This window comes from Toxoplasma gondii, chromosome XII (genome assembly GCF_000006565.2).
Source record: "Toxoplasma gondii ME49 chromosome XII, whole genome shotgun sequence".
Lineage (NCBI taxonomy): Eukaryota > Apicomplexa > Conoidasida > Eucoccidiorida > Sarcocystidae > Toxoplasma > Toxoplasma gondii.
The window spans coordinates 1,810,702-1,831,567 of record NC_031480.1 but is presented as its reverse complement, the minus strand read 5'-3'; the positions used below and the strand labels follow the sequence as shown (position 1 = coordinate 1,831,567).

Below are 20,866 nucleotides of genomic sequence, written 5' to 3'. Positions count from 1 at the left end.
TTGGACATCTTCCTGAAATGCCTTTGGACACCGAGATGGGTCCAGCCAGGGATTGACCCTGGAGCCCCCGTGAACCTGTCGAATTCAGAACACAGCTTGAGCTGGCGAGGTCAGTCGCATACAAATGTGTGACCACTTTTTCCCAGAAGGCATTCACAACGTGCACTGGTAAAAGCTATATGAGTGGGCTGTTTTTTTCTTCGTGCGTTTTTCGTGGTGCGTACCTGCACCGGGCCCGTTGCTCTTTGTAGTGAACGATGCGCCTCTTCCCTGCAACCAGGGATGACCCTCAAACAACTTCCAGCTGTGCCAGTGTTCCCTTCCCTACCCATTTATTTTATTGGGACATTCAGCAAGGATGTTACAGTACACAGACCGGAGGCGCCTATGCCTTCTGGGGGACTGGCATAAGGCACGACAGTGCCAGCGTCTTGTGCAAGACACAGCGTAAAGGTGCAGGGCCCCGACGAGAGCGGTCGTTGCACGACCGCGCGGTAGGCAACAGGTTGCAGTGCTGTCTGGTAGGTTCCTGCAGCAGAATGACAAGGCCTCTCGCCGCTGAGAACGATCCGTGGAATCAACCTGGGTTTACCCGTTTCAACGCCTGATATTTTTTCGGTTCAATTCGGGGAATTTGTGGGGATACCACGAGTAATTAAAGGGAGCTCGGTAGCCCAGGCCACCAGCCGCGACAGGAACGAGGGCCAGGCACGACAGAAAGCCGATTCCACGTGTTGCTGACCGCCAACAGGCATGCTTTTTTGAGATGTTGCCTTCTACACAGATGTGACCCCAATTTGCTTCCCACGATGAGTTGGGTTCGCTCTGTACGCTCCACTACTTCCTGTCCTTTCCTGGCTTTGTTCGTGGTTCTTAGTCTCCTGGGCCTGGACGTCCGTTCCAATGGTGAGTCGTTGACGCATACGACAGAGGTTTATTAGCGCTAACCTACTCTGATGTCCTCAACATGCCTTTCACAGAAAACCCAACTGTCAGAGTATCAGCGTAATCCACCTGTTTTTTGCATCACTGGGAATCTGATGGATGTAGGGCGATGTAGGGCTCCAGCTGTCGGGACTTCAGGCGGACGCCTCCCACGTGAGTGTCTCACCGCGGATCATGACACTCAGCTTTTTTGTGGCTTGTTCAAAGAAGGCATAAAATGGCAATATGCCCGATCCTCCTTCGCCGTTTGCCACTCCTGCGCCCCACGTTCGAAGGAAAACTACTGCCGTGCCCTTGTTGCTTCAACACGGTGGCCTTCCTGCCTTGCCCATTTGGAATCCGCTCGACTGTTCCACTGGCGCAATCGGTAGCGTCGATTAAGCACAGCCTGCGGCAAGAAGCCAGTTTGTTTTCAAGAGCTCTTTTTTGCTCAAGCTGCGCCTGAAAACCGGACTCTGTGCGGCGAGGTTCACTGGGTGACCTTTTCTTAAGCTCACAACCTCACGTTTTTCCTCCGTATCCCGTGATCAAAGTTGACTTCAGTCATCACCTTGGCGAGACGAAAATCGCGCCAGTAACGTTGCGTTATGTTTGTCCATCTTTCTGTTGTTCTGTTCCAGGAAGAAGCACTGACGTTCTTGCGTTAACGATTGAGAACGCCCCGTCAGCGCCAACTGCGCTTCGGGATGTTGCAGCTCCGCAACCGGCCACGTCACAGGCGTCTCAGCATTCTGCGCAGAAAAACATAAAGGTATGATTTGTGACAGACGCTTGAGTGAACTGCGCCCAAGGGTGGAATAAATGAAACAATACATTTAGGAGCTGATGCCACAGACGGTTGCCATTGCTGCTTGATTGGGGTGCTTGGAAGGTAGCATCCAAAAACCAGTAGCAGAAAAAGAGTCGCGTATCATCAGACGGAATGACCGAGGACTGAACGTCTTCATCCCCTGCAGGAGGTACACGGATTGAAAATAATCGCGCTGGAATTTGCAGTGCGTATGGGATATCAAAGAATCGCAGACCAGCGTAGGCTCTATGTGATATTGCGTTGGACACGCGAGAATACTTCTGATTGTCTTCGAGAAATCCGATATTTCCTCTTTTGGTCACGCATGCGCAGGACGACCCGGAGTCAGTTCTCAACAATGGAAAATCCTTCTACGACTTTTTCCATCAAGGCCAAGCGGATGGTGAGTCCATTGCGACCATCCTGCTCAGCAGCTGGTTCTCTACCAAGTTCTTCAGCGTAGACCATATGAATGGAGTGAACCACAGAATTCGTTCACCTCATGATGCAGTCCCTTTTTCGCTTGTTTTGGTGTCGCTGTCATCCAACAGAGGCTCTGAAATGTGTAAGACTCTTGGATGCAAAGAAGCGGCGGGAGGCGGCCCGACGCTTCTGCCGCGGATTTGGCAGAAACCAGATACTTAGGAGTTCCTGTGAGCATCAATCCGACACCCTGCTGCAGGACGTTGACGCTGCCGCCGAAGGCCTAGGCTCCCAGCCTTTTCCAGGTAATCACATACTTTAGGTAGCCCCAATACGTGGAGCGGAAGCCTTACACCCTTCAAGCTGCAACAGTTACCCGTCACCGTTTCCACTCTCTATCCGACGGCTTGCCTGGACAAGAGAGGGTTGTGTCGTCTCATTTCCGAACCCACCAACATATACTTAGTAGGAAGTGCTCTGTTAGTCAGCGAAAGACAGTTTGCTTGTCACTGGTGCTGTCTCCCCCTTCGATTTCTCTCGTTCCTCTCGCAGAGCTGTTCGAGAAGATGAACGGCAGCCTTGAGCACCCCTACTTTCCGGCACGTAAGCACATGATCTGATGATGCGAAACCACCTCAAGCAGAGTTATCTCAGAAATGTGGGCGTACCTCTTGTTTGGAGCACTTCTTTGGTCCGGACAGCTGGCGACTGAATCAGTTGTAGGCTAAGAAGGATGCCGCATGGAGTATACAGTTACTTAATGGAACAACACTCCGTGGGGAAACTTCAGATTTGCAGTACATGCCTGGGGGCAGTTGGGACCTCGAGAGAGTCCACCACGTACAGTCGTTTTCCCGACGGACAATTTTAACAAACGAATACCTTGTGACTGGCGACGAACACGCGTTAACCGCTTTGCTTCCAGGCACGCCCGAGCCCGATCTTCAGGCTGTCACGGAGTTCATTAGGTCAACAACAAAGGACACCTGGACTGAGCCGTACCACGAGTTGCTTAGTCTCCCAACCAACAGCTGCTCCTTCGCCCAAGGCGCGCGGCTGTTGATGGCAGAGTCGACACGCATGAAGGCAAAGGCGAAGAGTCCCGTAGAGACTGAGGCTGTTCAGCTTGTGAGCTAACGAGCATCACCTCTCTAAATTCGCAAAACGCCCAAGCAACGCCGATCGCTTTTCACCGTAGAAATCCACAATTCTGTCTGTTCATCTGGTAGTCGGGCGCACAGAAAGAGACAGATGTAGCCTAGTGTCAGTCAAACGGAGAAACCAATTCTGTGATTTGCTTGGTTTGGCTAGGCATCAAGACAATTTGTTGCACTGCCGCGTAGATCGTTACCATGCAGTGATGACTTTCTTCCCCATTTACTGGCAACGGCTCACGGGACAAAAGCGCGTCAGACTCTCGGTGAAACCTGTCTGACCCACCATCTGCGTGGCGACACTTTGTACTTTCAGGTGGCAGCGCGGCGAACGCTGTACAGCACAGTTTGGGTTCCCGTCGCGAGCAGCTTAACTCTCGGGATTTGGTCCGAAATTGTTGACTTCTCCCGCTGCCGCAGACTTTCTGGAGTCGCTCCGCCTAGCAAAATGTCGGCTAAAGAAATTGTTTATCGGGTTTTTGGGTTTGCTCTCGCACGCACATACATACCGCGAAGCGTGCAGTGCCAGCGTCAGTCGACCGAGCCGTTGTGCAGAATGCTCATTGGCTATCTGGCCGTCTCCCGCGCAATAATCGAACTCGGACGCGTGCTGGGTACGCCGCAAGAACAGAAACTCATGAATGCCTTTGCTGAAACAACTGTCAAAATCCGGGACAGCCTCACCGATGAGGAGATCTCAGCTACCCAAATGCAGGTTGAGGCGACGATCGTCGAAGTTACCTTAATAGGTATGCGGCGCCTCCTGAAAGTAGCAGCTTAATCTTAGGGGTGTGAGAGTGTATAACTTCTCATGTGGCAGTTTGCCGTATGCCCACACATATGGAAGGGCTGCAAGTGGCTGTGTTCTCTTGCTTGGCCTTGTGATCTAGCAAATTGCCTCTTCTGCGGAGCAGCCGTGCAACGCAGCAAGTCTCGGAGTTCGAAGAAGAACGGTGGTCACGGCGATTTCCAGATGCTTGAGTGCATGTACACGTGATCCAGGATGTGCGACAGTACAGTCAGACCTTACTGTCAGGGTATCACTTGCTGCTGACCTTCACTGTTCTCGGTGACTGACAGATTTCAAGGTGACCGAAAGACGTGTGAATGTGAATGTCCGCATTTCCGCAGCGCTTTCTGGTACGCAGAAGCTGGTTAAACTGGTGCTCGCAATGGCAAAATCGAAAACCATGGCGAAATTTATCTCCCTGCTCGTTAGCAAGTTGAAGAAGTGGTTATATTCCTTTGAAAAAGAAAGTATTGAGTCTGCGGCTTCGCACAGAGAGATTTTACCTATGTTGCTCGCACTCGAAAATGCCAATTCAACTTGGCTTGGCGGAACCGGCCGCTGCGTGAGGGCGAACAAAGGCCTGGAAAATCTGATGGTTTCTCTCGCAAGGAGACTCGCAAAGGACTTGAAACCCAAGCGAGCGTCCAGCTTTCTGGAGGTGCATGAGGCACAACTGTCAACTGGCAAGGAGCTGGCAGCTGTCCATACGACTCGTCTGGTTTCGCCCCATGAGGACACACTTCAGAACTTTCCAAAAACTCTCGGGGTCTTATCTTTGGTGCAAGTATCACAGACCCCCCGTTTTGTAGGTGTCAGTGGGTGGATGAAGCGCCGACCGTCGCATTACGTGCTCGCCTTCATTGGTTTTGCAATGACGATGACGGTGGTTGGAGCGGCTTGCGTTCCATTAATCAGTCCACTGTTTGTCGTCTTCCTCGTCATGGGTGTCGCTGGCTTCGTTATTTTCGCCACATTCACTACTCTCCTCGTGCAACGAAACCTGTTGATCCGAGCGACGCAGCAGGCTGTGGAGGAAATCCAGACAGCAGAACAAAGCGTTCAACGGCATCTTCAGGAAATGGCGGAGACAGGTCCGAGAGGACCACCTGACCCGACAGGCCGGAACGGAGGAGCGGAAGGGCCGCCGGCCCAAAACATTCCTACGGGTCCGTTGAGTGCCTCATTGGCTCGAAGGGATCTACCCCCCACGCCGTCCCCGGGAACCCAGCACCCCCAAATGGATCCGACGAGCCGACCTTCCACCCCGACCCAAACGCATCCGACGCTCTCACAAAGTTCCTCACCTACACCGCCATCTTCTCAAGGAACTGACAATGCTGCTTACGAAAATGAAGGCGAATATGGAGATGAGCATGAGTATGACAACGTTGCAGACGATGAGGAAGAATACGGAGGTGTGTTGGGTCTCAGAACGTGAAGGGGACCCCCCCCTTTTCCCGGCCTCCTTGTGGAGATGCATACGGATACGGAAAAACGTATAGGGATCCCTTCGAGTATCCCGGTGAAATGGGGATGCAGTATGGTTTGCATCTGGCTGACATTTGGAGCCAGACTGAGTATCTGTTTTCTGTGGTCTCACTAATCGATTAAGGCTGTATAAAGGCGACGCCCCCGCATCCAGTTGTCTAATCTCACCACAGCCATAAGCTTTAACACGGTGCGCCACAAAGGCCACATGTAAAAGGTGCTCCCTTCTAGGCGTTCCTAGAATGTCTCCGTCAGAAGACACGTAGCATAATATGGTCGCTGCGGACCATATTGGGTCCAGTCTTCCCGCTATTGAGTAACCAATAAGACTTCGTCTGAGAGAACAAATCCACGATGCTAGAACCAACAGAACGGACATGATTAGTAAGGAACACCAAAGGTTTTAAACTAACAATAGTTGCTGGCTACGAGGTTAAACAAACACCCCCATCCCTGGGAAATAGAACTGCGGCCGTGCCAGTTTTGAAGACGCGTCCTGCTTTACAACTTGGAGAATCGCCATGGAGAGAGGCTCTGCAGTTCTTGTTTTCCAGAGGAGCATCAGAAGAATTTGTGTTGCCACCGCGAACTGACCCGAGGTGGCTCCCTAGTGCGGGTGGACATCGGTAGGGAATAACGGACACACGGTAGCTAACCGGGACCGAAGTTGACAGGTTTTTCGACTGACAAACTAAGGTGTTATCTCGACGCCAGAGGTTTAACCGTGGACTACTAAACGTAGAAATGCCTTCAAAAGGAGTATGCACTGTGCCCCGATCCAGTCCGGGGGATGTGCCACTGAATTTCCGAGCTGCCGCCCCGTACCTCCACAGCGTCTTTTCAGAGTGAATATTTGTCTCTTAAGCTCCCTGGAGAGTTCTGAAGCTGCAGGTGTCATGAGAAAGAGTAGGCACTGCTCGACCTGCAAATCAGTGACACCGGAGGGGTTCATTGTTTCAGCAATCACGGCCAGCTAACCGGCTCCAAACATTCGTGGTGAGCGAACCCACCCGCGGCTTCGGGTGACGGTGGCACCTCACCGTGCTTTTCTCTCTTTCCCGGCAGAGGGGTAAGGTGACAATTAATTTGGCGCGTTCACTCAACGACTCTTGCTGCGGTACGTACGGTTCTGACAGGGGGAGACACATGTCACCGCAAATCGCTAGCGTTTGTAGAACTTTACAGTTAAGACACAGGTATTCGCTAGGTACTGTAGAAACGAGATGCCCGTTATTTGCGAAAGTGCCCTTGAGCGTCCGTGACACTAGACAATGAGAGAACAGAACGATGAGACCTTCAGCCAGTGCAGGAATACTTTATAAACTTCTCCAAGAACGGTTCTTTTGAGTACTCGCCTTTCAGCAGCAGCAACTGTGGTCGTGATGCCATGGGGTTCTCTGACGAAGGAACGGGGCGGCCTGCCCGTTCCGCGGACGGCGAAATTGCATCGCGGTGCAGGTTGTCTTGTCGCGGCTGTGCCGCTAGGCTTCGGGGTACAAGAAGAGGACGGGGGTTGTGCTGTCCCACCAGCCTTTTTTCGAATCACTTACTTCCAGAGAAACGGAGGATGAGAGGGATAATGATACCGTGCCGTTTTCTGGCAAGTGGCCTGTCGCTCGTTTGACTCTCTCGGGCCCGGGATACGAAAAGACGGACCCGCGCGGGCTGTTTGGCTCAAGCCGGTTGTGCCACGCCGGAGCGCCAAGTGTTATGCCTGTTTACGCCAGTGTGTTCTTTACTCACTAATACTGGATGGTCGTTGTAACTGGCCACCAGAGATGTTCCTTCTTGACGAAAATGGGGAGTTCCTCCGCGGTGCTTCTTCCGCTCCTGGCCCTGCTCGCCGGTTTGTACTCGACGCCTTTCTCTGTGTCTTCCGGTGAGCCTCCATTATCTTATGCCTTGAGAGCGAGGTGCGCCTCCTGGGCGAGATCTGGGCCACATCCTCACTTTTCGTACATTTTTGCCCAACTACCTCCCTTCTTTCCATGAAGAGACTTTGAAAAGCCTGCCCAGGCACAGTAAATGGTACCAGCCCATGGTCTACAACACTACATCGAGGTGCCATGGATTGAACTGTGATGATAGCTGTTCATGGTAAACCGACTGTTTGAGTCCATCTGAGAGACTCTTTTCGTCATTACTCTTAGATTCGAGTCTCCGAACTCCATTACTTGTCAACTGATTCTCGATTTTTAAACCAGGGAGCAGTCGTCGAGTATACGTACCTGTGAAAGGTGCTCAAAACCTCTGATGCAGTCCGGAAAACGAACCAGTTCCCCGCCCAGAAAATTGTCACAGTAGTTCCTTGTGTTCAGAAGTGGGTGCGGGGAACGATGATTTCTTGTTTCCGGGTGCTTCCTTTGTTTCTTTGCATCCTGCCTGCCCATGCTGCTAGTCGCAACCCATGTTGGGACTCTCTTTTTCAGTCCGTCCTCTCCTCGGTTCAGAAGTACACTTACAGGAGGTGGTAAATCACTAGGGGAGAGAATAAGGATGCAGGAACAAGATAAACTCCTTTACTCGTTCAGGCAAAGATGTTCGGGGAAACTACGGCACGCGAGGCTTCCCGTTACGTTTTGAAGAATCTACAGGCCATAACTGTCACGGACAGAGCGTGAAACGCGTGTGTGTGTGTGTCCAGAGAACCTCGGTGGGTCTGCCTCTCTTGTTGACTTTGAAGCCGCGAGCGCATCCTCTCTGCTTCAGCTGGGCCTGGCGTCAGCACCATCTGAGCCAAATCCACCAGACTCACCCGCGGCCGCTCCACAGCCTGAAGGTGACAATGTCCCCGTACCAGCTGCACAGCTCGCTTCTTCAGAAAAACCAGGAAATGACGCAGGGCACTTGAGCGCCGAAGTACTCGGGGATTCTGATGGCTCGAATCGTGCCTCCCCGCCAGCTCAGAGCACCGGCGGACATGGCTCAGATGGAGGGACGCCTCCAGAGCCTCAGCTCCAGCCTAGCGTAAGCGAGAATATCTTATCATAGTTTGTGATAATAATGGAGACAACAGACTGCGGAGTCGGTCCACCGGCATTGGTACAATACTACGAGTTTTATCAGCACCGGATACTGAGATAGACGGACAGTTCACATTATGGCGATGGCCTTCAAGAAGCAAACAAACGGTGTCCGTCTCAGAATGTTCCACTCGTCCCACGCGTACCTTGGGGCGCTTCTTGTGAACTCATGCACACGGCTGCGGGTGCGAATTGCGTCATTCTTTCGGTGTCTGACCCGAAGTATCCAGCATGGTTACCGACGACGGTGACGTAATGAGCCTTTTCTCATGGATTGTAGCAAGGTGTAGAGGACGTGAGAATCGGGAAAGAACAAACCAGGACGACTTTGGCGGTGATGTTGAGAAAAACAGATACACCTGTGCTCTGGGAGAGCATTCTGCAGCATGTGCTTTTTCTGCCGTGCGTGCAGCCACTTCCCGGGGGCGCTGGTTCGTCTGTCGATGAGGACGTTCAAACGACTGCCAAAGAAATCTTCGACTATTTTGTCAGTGGACATGGTGAACGTAAGCACGCCATTCTTCCACCGTGTTAAAAGGATGTCTGCGTGACGTCCGTCATCCAGTTTTCTTCACTGCCAGTCTTGTTGCGACAATCGCGATGTGCAGGGTATTTTCACTTTACCCTGCCATATGAACTGTCGGACGCGTAGTTGCTTTTGCTGGAGGTGTTTTGTCTCTTACAAAAAGTGTGTCATCGTGAGGATTGGTGCTGACATGCGGGATGCAGTGTGCTTTTTCCGGGGTGCGCAATCTGACCCATGAGTGTGCCTCAGCTCCCGTCCAGGAATCGCCCGTGGACGCACTCCCTTCCAGAGATGAGATAGATATTGACATCGGGTTGTACACGCGTTCTTGCCTTAACGACAGACCCCTAAGAAAGATGTTCAAGAAACAGAAGGTAGACTATGACACATTCAGGACATATGTACCAGTCTTTCATGTCTTCAAGTTGGAGCAGACCACGGCCCCATTAACGAATGATTTCTTCGCGTTCTGACCATGCAGAGCTTCTCACATGTGCGGAATGGCAGCCTAGGAACATGTGGCCGAGATTGACAAGAAGGTTCTGTCGGCGCTTCCGAAGCTCCAACCTTGTTGAAAACTGCGAACAGGCGGCTGTCAGTCTCCAGGAAAAGATGAAAGAACTGTACATTCAGCCAGGTCCAAATCCAGTCCCTGGTATGTAGCCATATCTTGGAAGCGGTCACTGAACGATGATGCTTACGTTTGATCTATGAACTGCTTTGAAGTCGGTTTCCCCAGCCATGAGACTTGTTTGTCCTCTCCTAGAGCAGTTGCATTGGCTGTGTGGAAATCGCTGCCACGCACTCGGCAGCTGCAACATTTTCTTGCTCCACTACCGACTCGCGATGAAAAGCCCTTGCCCCCCTGTAGCGCGTTTCAAGATATCGTCCCAAAAGCCATTCGCTCGAACTGGTTGCGAAGCGATATCCCACTGATGTCAGAAGAGTTGGGAGTGCTGGTCCTTCGAGACAGTTTGACTGCGGGGTACGTGTACGCCTGAATTATGTGCCTTTTGCAGAAGTTATGAAAGGGCTGGGATTGCAACTGGTGCACCCCACGATTCCCAGAGGTGAGACGCCGTCAAATTGAAAAAGGTAGAAATATCTTCCCGTGACGACATGCGACAACTGAAGAAAGCATTCATCGAGAGTTCTCCCGACACAGTTTCGTGGAACCCCGGTCCTATTCGCCATCACGATTTTCGCCTTCGACGAGTGGTCTCGTCCGGTTAGATCCCTTCGTCGGCCTCATTTGTGTTGGAGGCCCGTGGCCTTATGTGTTGGTCCCTAGGTGAAACCGCGGCGTCTATCAATGCTCTTGGACAAACGCTTGCCGCCGTGGCAGCTTCAGACGTTTCACGCGTTCAAGCAAATATTCCAACCCAAACCTGTTCGGCGAGGCGAATTCTGGAGAGGCTTGGTCGAAAGGATCGAAGGGAGAGGAGAAAACACCGCAGGAACGCCGATGCCGCTGCTCACGCTCGTCGGGTAAGGCTTTCACGGCGTTTCCTCCGTAACGGATCGTTCAGATCGCAAGGGGGACAAACAGACGATTCTCTCGACGCGCGTTGATTCGCTTTCTCTCTACAGGACGCGGCGTTGCGGTATCTTTTGTTTTTGGACCAAGTCCCGGAGCCAGATCCGGTTCTTATTGGATTGGTGGTTCACCTGGTCGACATGAAGCCCTGCTGGAGGCGAACGCAGAAAGGAGAAACCTATCCTCTCCGAACAGGACCGAAGCTCTTGGAGGTCAGGACAAGAGACGCAATTTCCCATGCGTTTGCTGGCGCACTTTTGACGGCCTTCTACAAGCCTACAGAACAATGTCAGGGCGACTCTCTGCCTTACAACTGTGCAGTTCTTCTGGGATCCCTTCAGGCTCGAGACTCGATCGCTGCAGTCGCAGAGAAGGTCGTCGAAGCCGCTTCAGAACAGACCCAGGATCTGAGTCTCAGCAACTCTTTGCCAGCGCAGGAAGGTGGAGCAACCTTGAGCTCTACCGAGATTCCCACGCAAGACGCGGTGACTGACGCTTTGCTGCATGTTCGACTGCGCGGCTATTACACTACCCGAACAAGTAAGCGGAACTGCGACTCAAAAACCATTGTTTGTAATACAGGGTTCTAAAAAGGGCAAATGAATGTTAACGCGGGGTTCGGGAACATTTTGGACGTAACCGGCGGGAAGGAGACGATCTCTTGAGTTGCGATCCATTGACGGACATTGCGCAGAGTGTGCCGAGATGTGTGATCTTTTCTCAGTTCTTGCGACGGCTGGGAAAACGGGATCGTTCGTCGGATTTCTCGGTCGATCGAAGATAATGTCGAAGCTGGTCGCAAAGATCATCACTGTCGTTAAACCCCTTGTTACCAGACGTCTTGGAAGCGAGGCTGAGCTCCTTACAGGCCTCCAACTGCAGCAAGGCGAATCGAAGGCCACCCGCGATTTCTTTGTCGAGCAGATGTCAGCCACTGTTATTTGCGGAACAGGGCGCATTGGTTTGGGGAATGTCACATCAAAGCTTTTGTACCGTATCCTTGGCTCCGCCTCACCCTTGGCGTCCGGATCCGAAACATCTACCAGTTTTCTCAACTTGGAATCGCCGTCTCTTCTTGACTTCTCCCCACCTCACAGCTATGTTAACGTGGCTGTTGCAGGTGGCCAGCTTCCAAGGCGGGGCGTCCTTGGTGCCTCGCGAGCCCTGGCGCCGGTCAGCCTCGTCTCCTTGACTCAGAAGAAGGGCAAGAACAAGTCGTGGAGTCGACAGAAACCCAGCTTATTTATTGGAGGCGTCCTTCTTATGGGTATTGCCGTCGGCTGCGGTGTAGGCTTCAGCTTTCTGTGGGCAGCTCCTTGGGCAGCCACCCTTGCTGCAGTTGCCGTAGCAGCTTTCTTGATTTTCACAGTCCTGATGATCATCATAGGACAAAAAGCTTCGTTGCATCGGTGGTTCCTGAAGGGTGCTCGCGCTGGCCAAAAAGCTCAGAAGGCGAGAGATGACCTCCAACGGAGAAGACAGCAGCTCCAGAACCGAGTGGCAGCGACTGCTGGCCCACAGAACGGTTTCAATGCAAACAATGGTACAGGGGGTCCAAACGCCGTCGTAGGAACCGTTCCATATCGACCGCCTTCACCTCAGAACCATCCAGCCGGATACTACACTTCGCGAGACTACGGACAACACCAACCGACCTACGGAGGGCAACCATATGCTCCGCAAGGTTACGGACAACACCAACCGACCTACGGAGAGCAAACATATGCTCCGCGAGGTTATGGACAACACCAACCGACCTACGGAGAGCAACCGTATGCTCCGCGAGGTTACGGACAACACCAATCGAGCTACGGAGGGCAACCATATGCTCCGCAAGGTTACGGACAACAACAGCCGGGCAATGGAGCGAGCACTCTTCCAATATATAGAGAACAATAGCCGACCTATACCTAGCAGTCTGCATCACCGACAACGTCGGTGTATTCGTCCATACATTCTCCGCCGCCGCAGCCATGCAGGTAGCATAGGGTTTCACCTTCCACTGTCTGGTGAAGGCTCACTGGACTCCCATGTGACAAAGGACGGTCACTGCCTCTGGGATGTGGGCAGCGTTCTGCGGGAAGGCCAGAACTCCGTTTTTTTCGGGGAACAACAAAGATGACAAAAAGCCGTGCTACGCAACTTAGCATGAATGTTTTTTATCAATGAACTCGTGAGGCTCTGCGCCTGTTGTTGCTAGTGTCCTTTAGGAACGAAACAAACAGTTTCAGTAAGGCCTGGTTTCTACGGCATTCGCACCCAGATATACGCTCGGTGTCCGTAGATAGTTCCACGGAGGGGCCGAAAACGTGTGTGAGTGCTAATAAAGGAATAAAGCACAGCCCGCTTCACTGGGTTTAATGCGTTCCTCGCGGATATCTGGCGCAATGAAAAGAAAGCCGCTTACACTAGTGTCACACAACGGACGTCACGCGTTGTCTCGACTAACAAAATAGCATCTGGGCATCACGCGAAATACTCGAGGGAACCCGTACACTTTTACCTGATCGAGGTTCTGTTGTGCTCGTCATGACCATGAGCTTAAGTGCAATAAGTATCGTGGTATCGCTTACGCGTCCGTGACACCACGTCTTTAACTGGAACATATATGCGGCGCTTGACGCAAGTTCACAAGCGTTATCAATCGTGGAACATTAGACATTTATAAAGAAATTTCTGTTTTCCTTGTTCCTCAATTTCGAATAAAACAGGAAGTAATTGCTTTTTTTCTTTACTGGCGCCTGGCTCTCCTCTCAAAAATAGTTTCAAATAGTATTTTCACCGCAGCGACCGGGTTGCAGCATACTAGACAACCCTTTGCCATTATAGATCCCCAATTACCCTCAATATCTCTGTTGTATTTCTCAATGGCATACAGCTGGTTCTATTTCGACAATGATCATCTGAGGTGTGCTTGTCTAACGCAAATGAACTTGGGCTGGGTAAATGAGGCTTCAAGGTCAGTCCCAGGAGTTCAGCTCGTCGAGTTTCAGATGATAAAGAGTGATCCTGGTCGAAACAATAACGGAGTAATCATGGGTGCCGTCCGCTTTTTGACCATTACAGACACGACCTAGAAGCACACCGGCACCAGCACTTCTGCTGTAGGCGAGACAGAGTTCAATTGCTGGCGTATGCCTGCCTGAGCCGACGGTAGCTTGCAGATGACACGCTAGTTGTAGAGGATATCATCATTTTTGCCAGTTTCGGATCTTTCGGACTCTGGCCATGCCTCGCAAGGACACTGCGGAAGCTTCACCAATGACCACAACACCAAACACATCATAGGACAAGTCCCTTCCTGTCGACTAGTTTTCATAAAACATATTGTGCGGCCACGCCTTGTAGATGTACCCTGGGCGCCGTTGAGCATACACGGAACACTGTAACTGATTTGCAGGGTTGAGAAAACTTAGCACGGCTGAGTCTGGAGAACCTCGCACATTATTAACAGTGCCCGCCACTGACAGGATCACAATGGCACTTTCCATCTGCGAGAAAAGCAACAAACTCTTTCGGAGTTGTCGAGCCACCCTGGACAGTAATCGAGAACTCATCTGGAGCCTTAAGTTTCATCTTCGTTGCCATCGAACATCGGGTTCACTTGAGCTTGATGTTCCAGCGCGGCTTGCGTGTCAAACAGATCCGACAGGCGACTGTCCGGAGGAGCGTAGCCTCGTTCCTGTTTCAAAACACGCTTTTTAGGCGATCGCTGAAGTTCCTTCCCGCCCATGAAGGCAATTCGATTGTATTCCCTCGACCAGAGAATACCGTAGTTGATGAGGGGAATGAGCACCAGGATCGCGAGACCGACGGACAACGAAAGTGCTCCCAGATACGCAAACAAGTGCCCAGGTGAAAACATGGTGACGGCCGCAATCCCGAGAGCGAAGGTGACCAGCCCCAGCCCCCAGGCGCAAAGGACAAGAGCCTTCTTGTACGCTTTCCTCGTTCGAGGAACGCCTGTCAAAGTCCGGAACTTGTCAAATGCTGAACGATGAGTGTCTCCCTCGTCCCACGACCCGCGGAAAAGATTAACCTGATGACCCTCCATGTAATCCGCAAACTGCTGCGCGAGCGGAGTCAGTTGTTCCTCGGTCGGTGACAGTTCCACTTCGACGAAATCGTCAATGTCGCCACCGTAATCCTGAGGAGAAGAATTGCTGGGGGATGGAGAGCCTACAGTGTTGCTGAGTTGAATAAGAGAGGTCGAACTTTCTGCTTCCGCCTTTTTGTCTTTTTTTTTGGAAACAGTCTCCGCAACGTTCAGAAAGGCGCGGACCGCTGTTCGCGCGAGATTTGGACGGTGGGTCATGCACAAAATGACAGCCTCGTGGCCACATGCCATCATGTCCACAACCGCCTTCTCCATCAGACCCTCAGGTCTCCCACTCTGTGTTCCGCTCTTCAGTGAACGCGAAATGCTGCCAACAATCGCGAGCTTCGCTGGTTCAGGCAGAAGAAAAGTGATCATTTTGCCCACGATGAATGATAGTATTTTCCTCAGCAAAGCCGACCGGGAAAAGAACTCCAATAGCGCCAGGGAAGTCCGCCGCTTCTGGACCACTGGAAACAGGGATCACAAGCAACCAAGGTGAAGCTACCCTTTCCAGATGAATCGAAGGAACCCCGATGCCTTGGTGTTTCTAGTGAGTTGATGAAAGCTTTTTGACAGTGTACGCTGCCCAATTTGCACGGATACAAACGCGATGGTTGTTCACTGTACTCGAACAGTCAAAGACGCACAGCGGCGAGAGAATCTCGGGAGTTGCTTTATTCGCAGAAGGGACAGTAGTTCACGTCAACTCGACTCATTTGAACTAGCATTTGGCGAAACATGATTCAGGAAATGTACTGCGATTAGACATTTCGAACTAGGGGAGGAGAGCTATGAGAAAGAGAGTGCGGGCTGTAATATCAGCCCTTGTTGTGCGAATATAAAAGACTAGGAAGTCATGATGCAGCAATAACTCGTGCACAGACTAGAATCAGGTTTTCAATGCTGAGTAGTACTTACAGAACAGAGCAGCGCCGCGAGCGTCCATGGCAGTCTTTGCATTTAACAGGATCACCTCTTCTGCAGCGATCACCGTTTTTTCAATGTCACTTCGCAAGGAGCCGGCCAGAGCGGTGCTTTTGACTGAATCGTTCTCTGCCATAGCGCGGACGAGAGGCATAATGGCCTTCTTCTGTTTAATCGAGTACACAAACGCTTGGCACTTCAGTGCCCACGAGTCAGGGGGATTGCCCGGATCTCCCGCCAAGATCTCCTCGCATTTCGTGGGATTCACGGTGAACCAGTACACCATGGTCTGGACAAGTTGGTATTTCCACTCGTTTCTCTGCTTCTTGGATTTCTTCAAACGGCCTAGAAGCCCTGTGGAGCAATGGCTTGTATCGAGGAGCTGGAGGACCAGCGCCAAGAGCTGCGGATCCACGCGAGCGGTTTTCGTGACGTTCAGGACGTTCCGCAGAGCTTGCAGCTATGAAGCGTAACAGGAACCGGATCACACAGCAAGCGTCTCTCTCAGGCAACTGAGAAAGCTTCCTTCTCTGCTAGTTCTGTTTGATTCACTTTCTACAAGTCAGCGTGCCACAGCACCGAACGCCTCTGCCAAGTGTCCTCTTACTTCTGCCCTGCAAGCACCCTAACCCCCCCCCCCAAAAGGTTCCTTCGCCTTGCTTCACAGTGCAGACGAGCTTGAAGCAGGGTCAAAGGTTCTCCTTAAACCCATATCTCACAAGAAAAAACCAAAAAAATAGTGGCTCCCCGGCCACACCGAAACCCTACGAACCAAGTAACCAGACACGCTTCGCATTGTCCTCATCCTTTAGGGCGCTTTCGAATCGCGCTTCTTACCCGGGCCCCAACATTCTCTTCGTCGTGCCTCAAGGTCGCGTTCTTTTCTTTCTTAATGCGCTTCATCATCTCCTGGTTCTGTCGAGAGTTGCATTGGGCCATAGTGTCGTAGAAGCAGGAATCGCCCATAACACGGGCCGTGTTCCAATCGTTGTAGTCTTTAACCACATGGATGACGAAGTCGAAATACTCGTCTTTAGGATGAAGGTTGAGAGCTGAGGAGACGCAGGTACCGGAAGCGCAGCAAAGGTGGCTTGAGGGGCGCAACAATTGCCAGAACGAGCCCGCCTCCTCTACTGAAACGACTAGGTCTCTGTGTAGATGAACGGGTGGCAGCGCAGCAGTCCTCTCGACAATGGCTCTAGCTGCTGTATACATTTAGAAACTTCCAGAACTGTCGCGCACTGGCAACACAGTCCCAGTGCACTGATTGGAACTCAGAAGGGAGCGACTTGTAGATACTGGAGGTGTTCCCACATCAGACAACGTACCTCCATCATCTTTGATGTGGACGAACACGGGGTTGCTGATAACGAAGCCGAGTTTTCGTCTGCAATCTGAGAATCAAACGACACGTGCATGCTACGAAGACCCGAAGTCTAATCACCATACTGCCGAGGTTAGGTTGCCACAAGAGAACTGTTTTTCGGAATGCGGGTCAGGCGATCGCATTTACAGGGGAAGGAGAGGATAGAGATTCGAGAAGATCAACCACCACGTATTTTTATGGTGGATAACGAACCCGGGAGCGTGTGTAGCGCAAGCGTTTGACCTAGCATTCTTCCGCTGTCTGCTAGGCTTGGTGTTTCTAGAAAACCGATTTCCAGAGCGCCCTGTGTTTCGCGGAAGAGTGCTCAGGAGAGATGGGCGTGTACACCAAAGAAGAGGAGACACACAGTTTCAAAGGAAACATACTAAATCGAAACAGAAAAACGGCTGTTTTTCCGTCTGATGAACCGTGTATACTGGCTAGACATTCCGCCCGTATATTTCTCACGACACCTTACCGTAAAAGGAACCGTCTCCACACTGTTCGAGGAGCGTCTTCTCTACGACCTTTGCAAGCTTTTGACAGGTTGAAAAAAGCTGCTCCTGCTTCCTGTAGCTCTTGCAGAAGCTCTTCAGGAGCTGAGACCACTTTCGCTTCGGCTTGAATATCACGCACTGCAAGGCACCTGTGGGTACAACACACACGCCTTTGCTAGTGCAGGGAGCATAGAGACCTGTAATGCCGCGAATCCGTCTCACGAAGCAAGCAGAGCTAACAGCAGAAACTACGAAAGAAGCGGCGAAATAGACAGCAGTTGCTCTTCCCTTGCCTTTAGTAACGGGTGTACACTAGGGACTGCTGGGGACTTGACGGACCGCGTACGATCAGCATTGCCTCAGGGAGATACAAGGTGTCTATAGCCCGAACAGCTCGGTACTATCACGGCAATCCGCTGCGTTTAATGTCGAAAATATTTCTCTAAACTACGACGAGAGTCTATTCCCCCAAGCGATGCAGGAGCTCACTGTCATCGCCAGTGTCGACGGCTTTCTTCGCCGCAAAAAACATGTCCTGCCCTTTTTGCTGTTGCGTCCTTGCGGCATTCTGATCTTTCATGGCATTCTCCAGTGCCTGAAGATGTCGAAAACCGCAGAGTAATTTGGGAGAAATGCACAAGGGGGAAGATGGCTAACCCCGCGTGTCTCGGGTGGAAAGGATTGGGATACCGTGCTGGTAGGAGTCAAGATGTAGGTGCACAAGATGCGAGTTTATTACTAAAACTGGCTGTGTTTAAAGGCAAGGGGTGAAGAGACATCACGGGGACCGGCGATGGTCTTTGCAACGTTTCCAAGGTTTTGCAGAACGACGGACGCTGCGTTCATGAGAGAACCACGCGACCACGTTGTGCTCAGTATATGTCGGTCACTTACCCAGATACGCAATATACTTCTGAGTTTCCGGCAACTTGTCACAGACCTGGATGATTTGCATCAGAACCGAAACTATGTATGGCATCCTTACAGACAAATCAAAACGATTATCATCAAATTCATCTGATACCTACCGCGAACAGTTTTTGTCCCGCAGCAGCGTTGCTCTTTTGGGTTGCGAGCTGTGCAAAGGAAGCATTTTCAACGTCGTTATCCAGCCTCTGTTCCGTGATATCATCGAAGGCGTCATCGCTTGTCTGGTTTTCCATAGAATCGTTTTCAAGCTCGAAGTCGGTGTTCGTTAGAGTTTGGTTATCTGGGGAAAACAGAAGGCGATTGAATGGACACAAGTTCACTACGGTGCCGCCTTCTCCGACGAATACGTGCAAGATGGTTGGTATGTTTTGCAAGGTGCCAACGACTTCGCCCGCATCAGTATTTCTCGGACACAAGGTGACATTTCAAACTGTCTTGAGTGGTGATAACGACACGAAGAGTTTCCCGTTCAATTGCAACACAGCCAATATGTTACATGCTAAGAACATAATCCTTCGGGGATTTCGCATTGGCTGTTGGCCGAACCAACACACTGGTGACACGTTTGCACAACACTCAAGCTCGAAGGGAAAATTCACCAGCTACCCCAAGCGTACAAGCCGACGGCAGAATTGTAGCTGGTAGGGGACGGAGCCCAGATCTTAGATCGCAGGGAATTTCCGTGACCGTTACATGACCAAGAAGTGTGGCGTGCAAAACAATAACTTTTTCAACCATTTGGTTAGCCGAAAGACACAGTGAGTGGAAAAAGGAACCCTTATTCGCTAAGCAGCTGAGGGTCCCTTTTTGAGATATTGAAATACAGGCTCACCTGAATCTACGCCATCTTCGGAATCGACAGGGCGAGCGAAACTGCACAACAGTGGGAAATATGCGACGAGGAAGAGGAGAACAAGCGGTGCCAACCGCCCACATGCTGCCATTTTGACAATGAAGCTAACAGCGTTCAACGCTTCTCTGTCTATTCAGTGCAGTTAGCACCGATGATGTCAAATGAATCCATTCAGCGTCGTTTGCCCGGTCTGCACAAAACACGGTGGCTCTGAGTAACAGCGGACAAGAGAAACTGACGGACCGAGGCACAGCTGGTCGATGCGGTAGGCGCTTCTGCGGACTAAAGCCGCCACGGTGCAAGCCCTGGATCCTCCACAGGTCACGTACGATTCAAACAGGATAAAATGCGTTCGTGGCTGCTGTGCTGTGCAACGCTCCTTCCAAATATGTTGATTTCAGTGAGAACGACAGTCCCGCCGGCGCTGCTACACTATCCTGCTTCACCGGCATCGCGGACTGTATCTGGATACTAGGCTCCACAGTCGCAGCAAGATGACAAGGTGAAGCAGATGGGTTCTCGTAAATTTGGAGAAGGGTCCAAAATTCAGACTCAACACCAAAATGGATACACGAGCACTTTTCAAACTGCGTCAGATAAACATGAAGGTTCTCAATGGTGGGTCACTTGCCCAACTAGCCTGTCGCGTTACAAGACACCGCGAGAAAAGCTACCCGTTGCCCTGCACAGTTGCCAGGCGTAACAGTCGAAGGTGTCAAGCTGCACGCTGAGAAACTCAAACAGAAACTCTGCCAAACGTTTCTCATTCGCAGCAACCTGATAGCACTGAATGTCCCCTCTGCCTGATAAGTTAGGGGCTTTCTACTGACCGGCGGTTTGCTCACTGGCACCTTGCCGGCGGGTCACGGATTGCGACTGCGGATCCGCCTGGTTGTCCCAACACGGCGTCCAGCTGTAGCCGGCTCATGACACTGCAGTCTGTCAAAGCACAGTTACACACACTCCCACGGGAAAGATATGTCGAATTGAATCGGGATTGACACTGGTGAATTGTACTCCAACACGTCCCCAAGACGAGCAGAGCCGTCCACAGGGAGATATTCTTGACACTGTACAGAAGAAAACCGCCACATTTGTCCGAAGCATAGCCGCCCCCTCGACCGAGCACAGAAACACCACGTGGGGTTGAAGCGTGGCTTACATACGTCGTTTCATGAAACAAACTGGCTTAGGATTAAGACCTTCCCTATTGTCAATGAATACTTGACCAGTGTGTGCTTGTTCAGGCGGATACCACCGCAGTTGCTGTTCCTGGCGCCGTAGGGCGGCAATAAGTGAGTAATTACGCGGTGGTGGTATCAGGATTTTCACCAAGTTATCGAGTGATCTGTATCATTCATTTCCTGGCCTAATGAATCCTCATACGCCCAGAGTCTTGCGTCTAATGTCAATGTAGAGGGGTCATGATGGTGCAGTTGCTCCCGTAGTGCCAGCATCGTTCGCAGCTGGTTGGTGGAGATCTGGGAGGCATTCTACCCCGGTCAAATAGTAGCGATGTCG

At 51.5% G+C, this 20,866-nt stretch overlaps 3 protein-coding genes across 3 annotated transcripts; 2 read left to right on the top strand and 1 right to left on the bottom strand.

The window, feature by feature from the left end:
* Window positions 1-809: 809 nt before the first annotated feature.
* On the top strand, window positions 810-5,540 carry TGME49_217420 (hypothetical protein; the record flags this gene model as incomplete). The annotated part of the gene is made up of 8 exons (XM_018779767.1): window positions 810-906; window positions 1,566-1,696; window positions 2,069-2,138; window positions 2,287-2,463; window positions 2,711-2,761; window positions 3,084-3,286; window positions 3,629-4,061; window positions 4,444-5,540. 8 exons carry the CDS (start codon window positions 810-812, stop codon window positions 5,538-5,540), a joined length of 2,259 nt encoding a protein of 752 aa, XP_018634850.1.
* A 1,594-nt stretch (window positions 5,541-7,134) lies between these two features.
* On the top strand, window positions 7,135-13,327 carry TGME49_217410 (hypothetical protein). The gene is made up of 8 exons (XM_018779766.1): window positions 7,135-7,469; window positions 8,235-8,557; window positions 9,026-9,119; window positions 9,621-9,794; window positions 10,159-10,209; window positions 10,431-10,627; window positions 10,730-11,216; window positions 11,401-13,327. Exons 1-8 carry the CDS (start codon window positions 7,343-7,345, stop codon window positions 12,573-12,575), a joined length of 2,628 nt encoding a protein of 875 aa, XP_018634849.1. The 5' UTR covers window positions 7,135-7,342; the 3' UTR covers window positions 12,576-13,327.
* A 226-nt stretch (window positions 13,328-13,553) lies between these two features.
* TGME49_217400 (hypothetical protein) lies at window positions 13,554-19,936 on the bottom strand. The gene is made up of 8 exons (XM_018779765.1): window positions 19,325-19,936; window positions 18,591-18,772; window positions 18,052-18,157; window positions 17,544-17,711; window positions 17,028-17,093; window positions 16,537-16,751; window positions 15,694-16,159; window positions 13,554-15,242 (listed from the first exon to the last, which is right to left on the bottom strand). Exons 1-8 carry the CDS (start codon window positions 19,434-19,436, stop codon window positions 14,242-14,244), a joined length of 2,316 nt encoding a protein of 771 aa, XP_018634848.1. The 5' UTR covers window positions 19,437-19,936; the 3' UTR covers window positions 13,554-14,241.
* Between the last annotated feature and the right edge of the window lie 930 nt (window positions 19,937-20,866).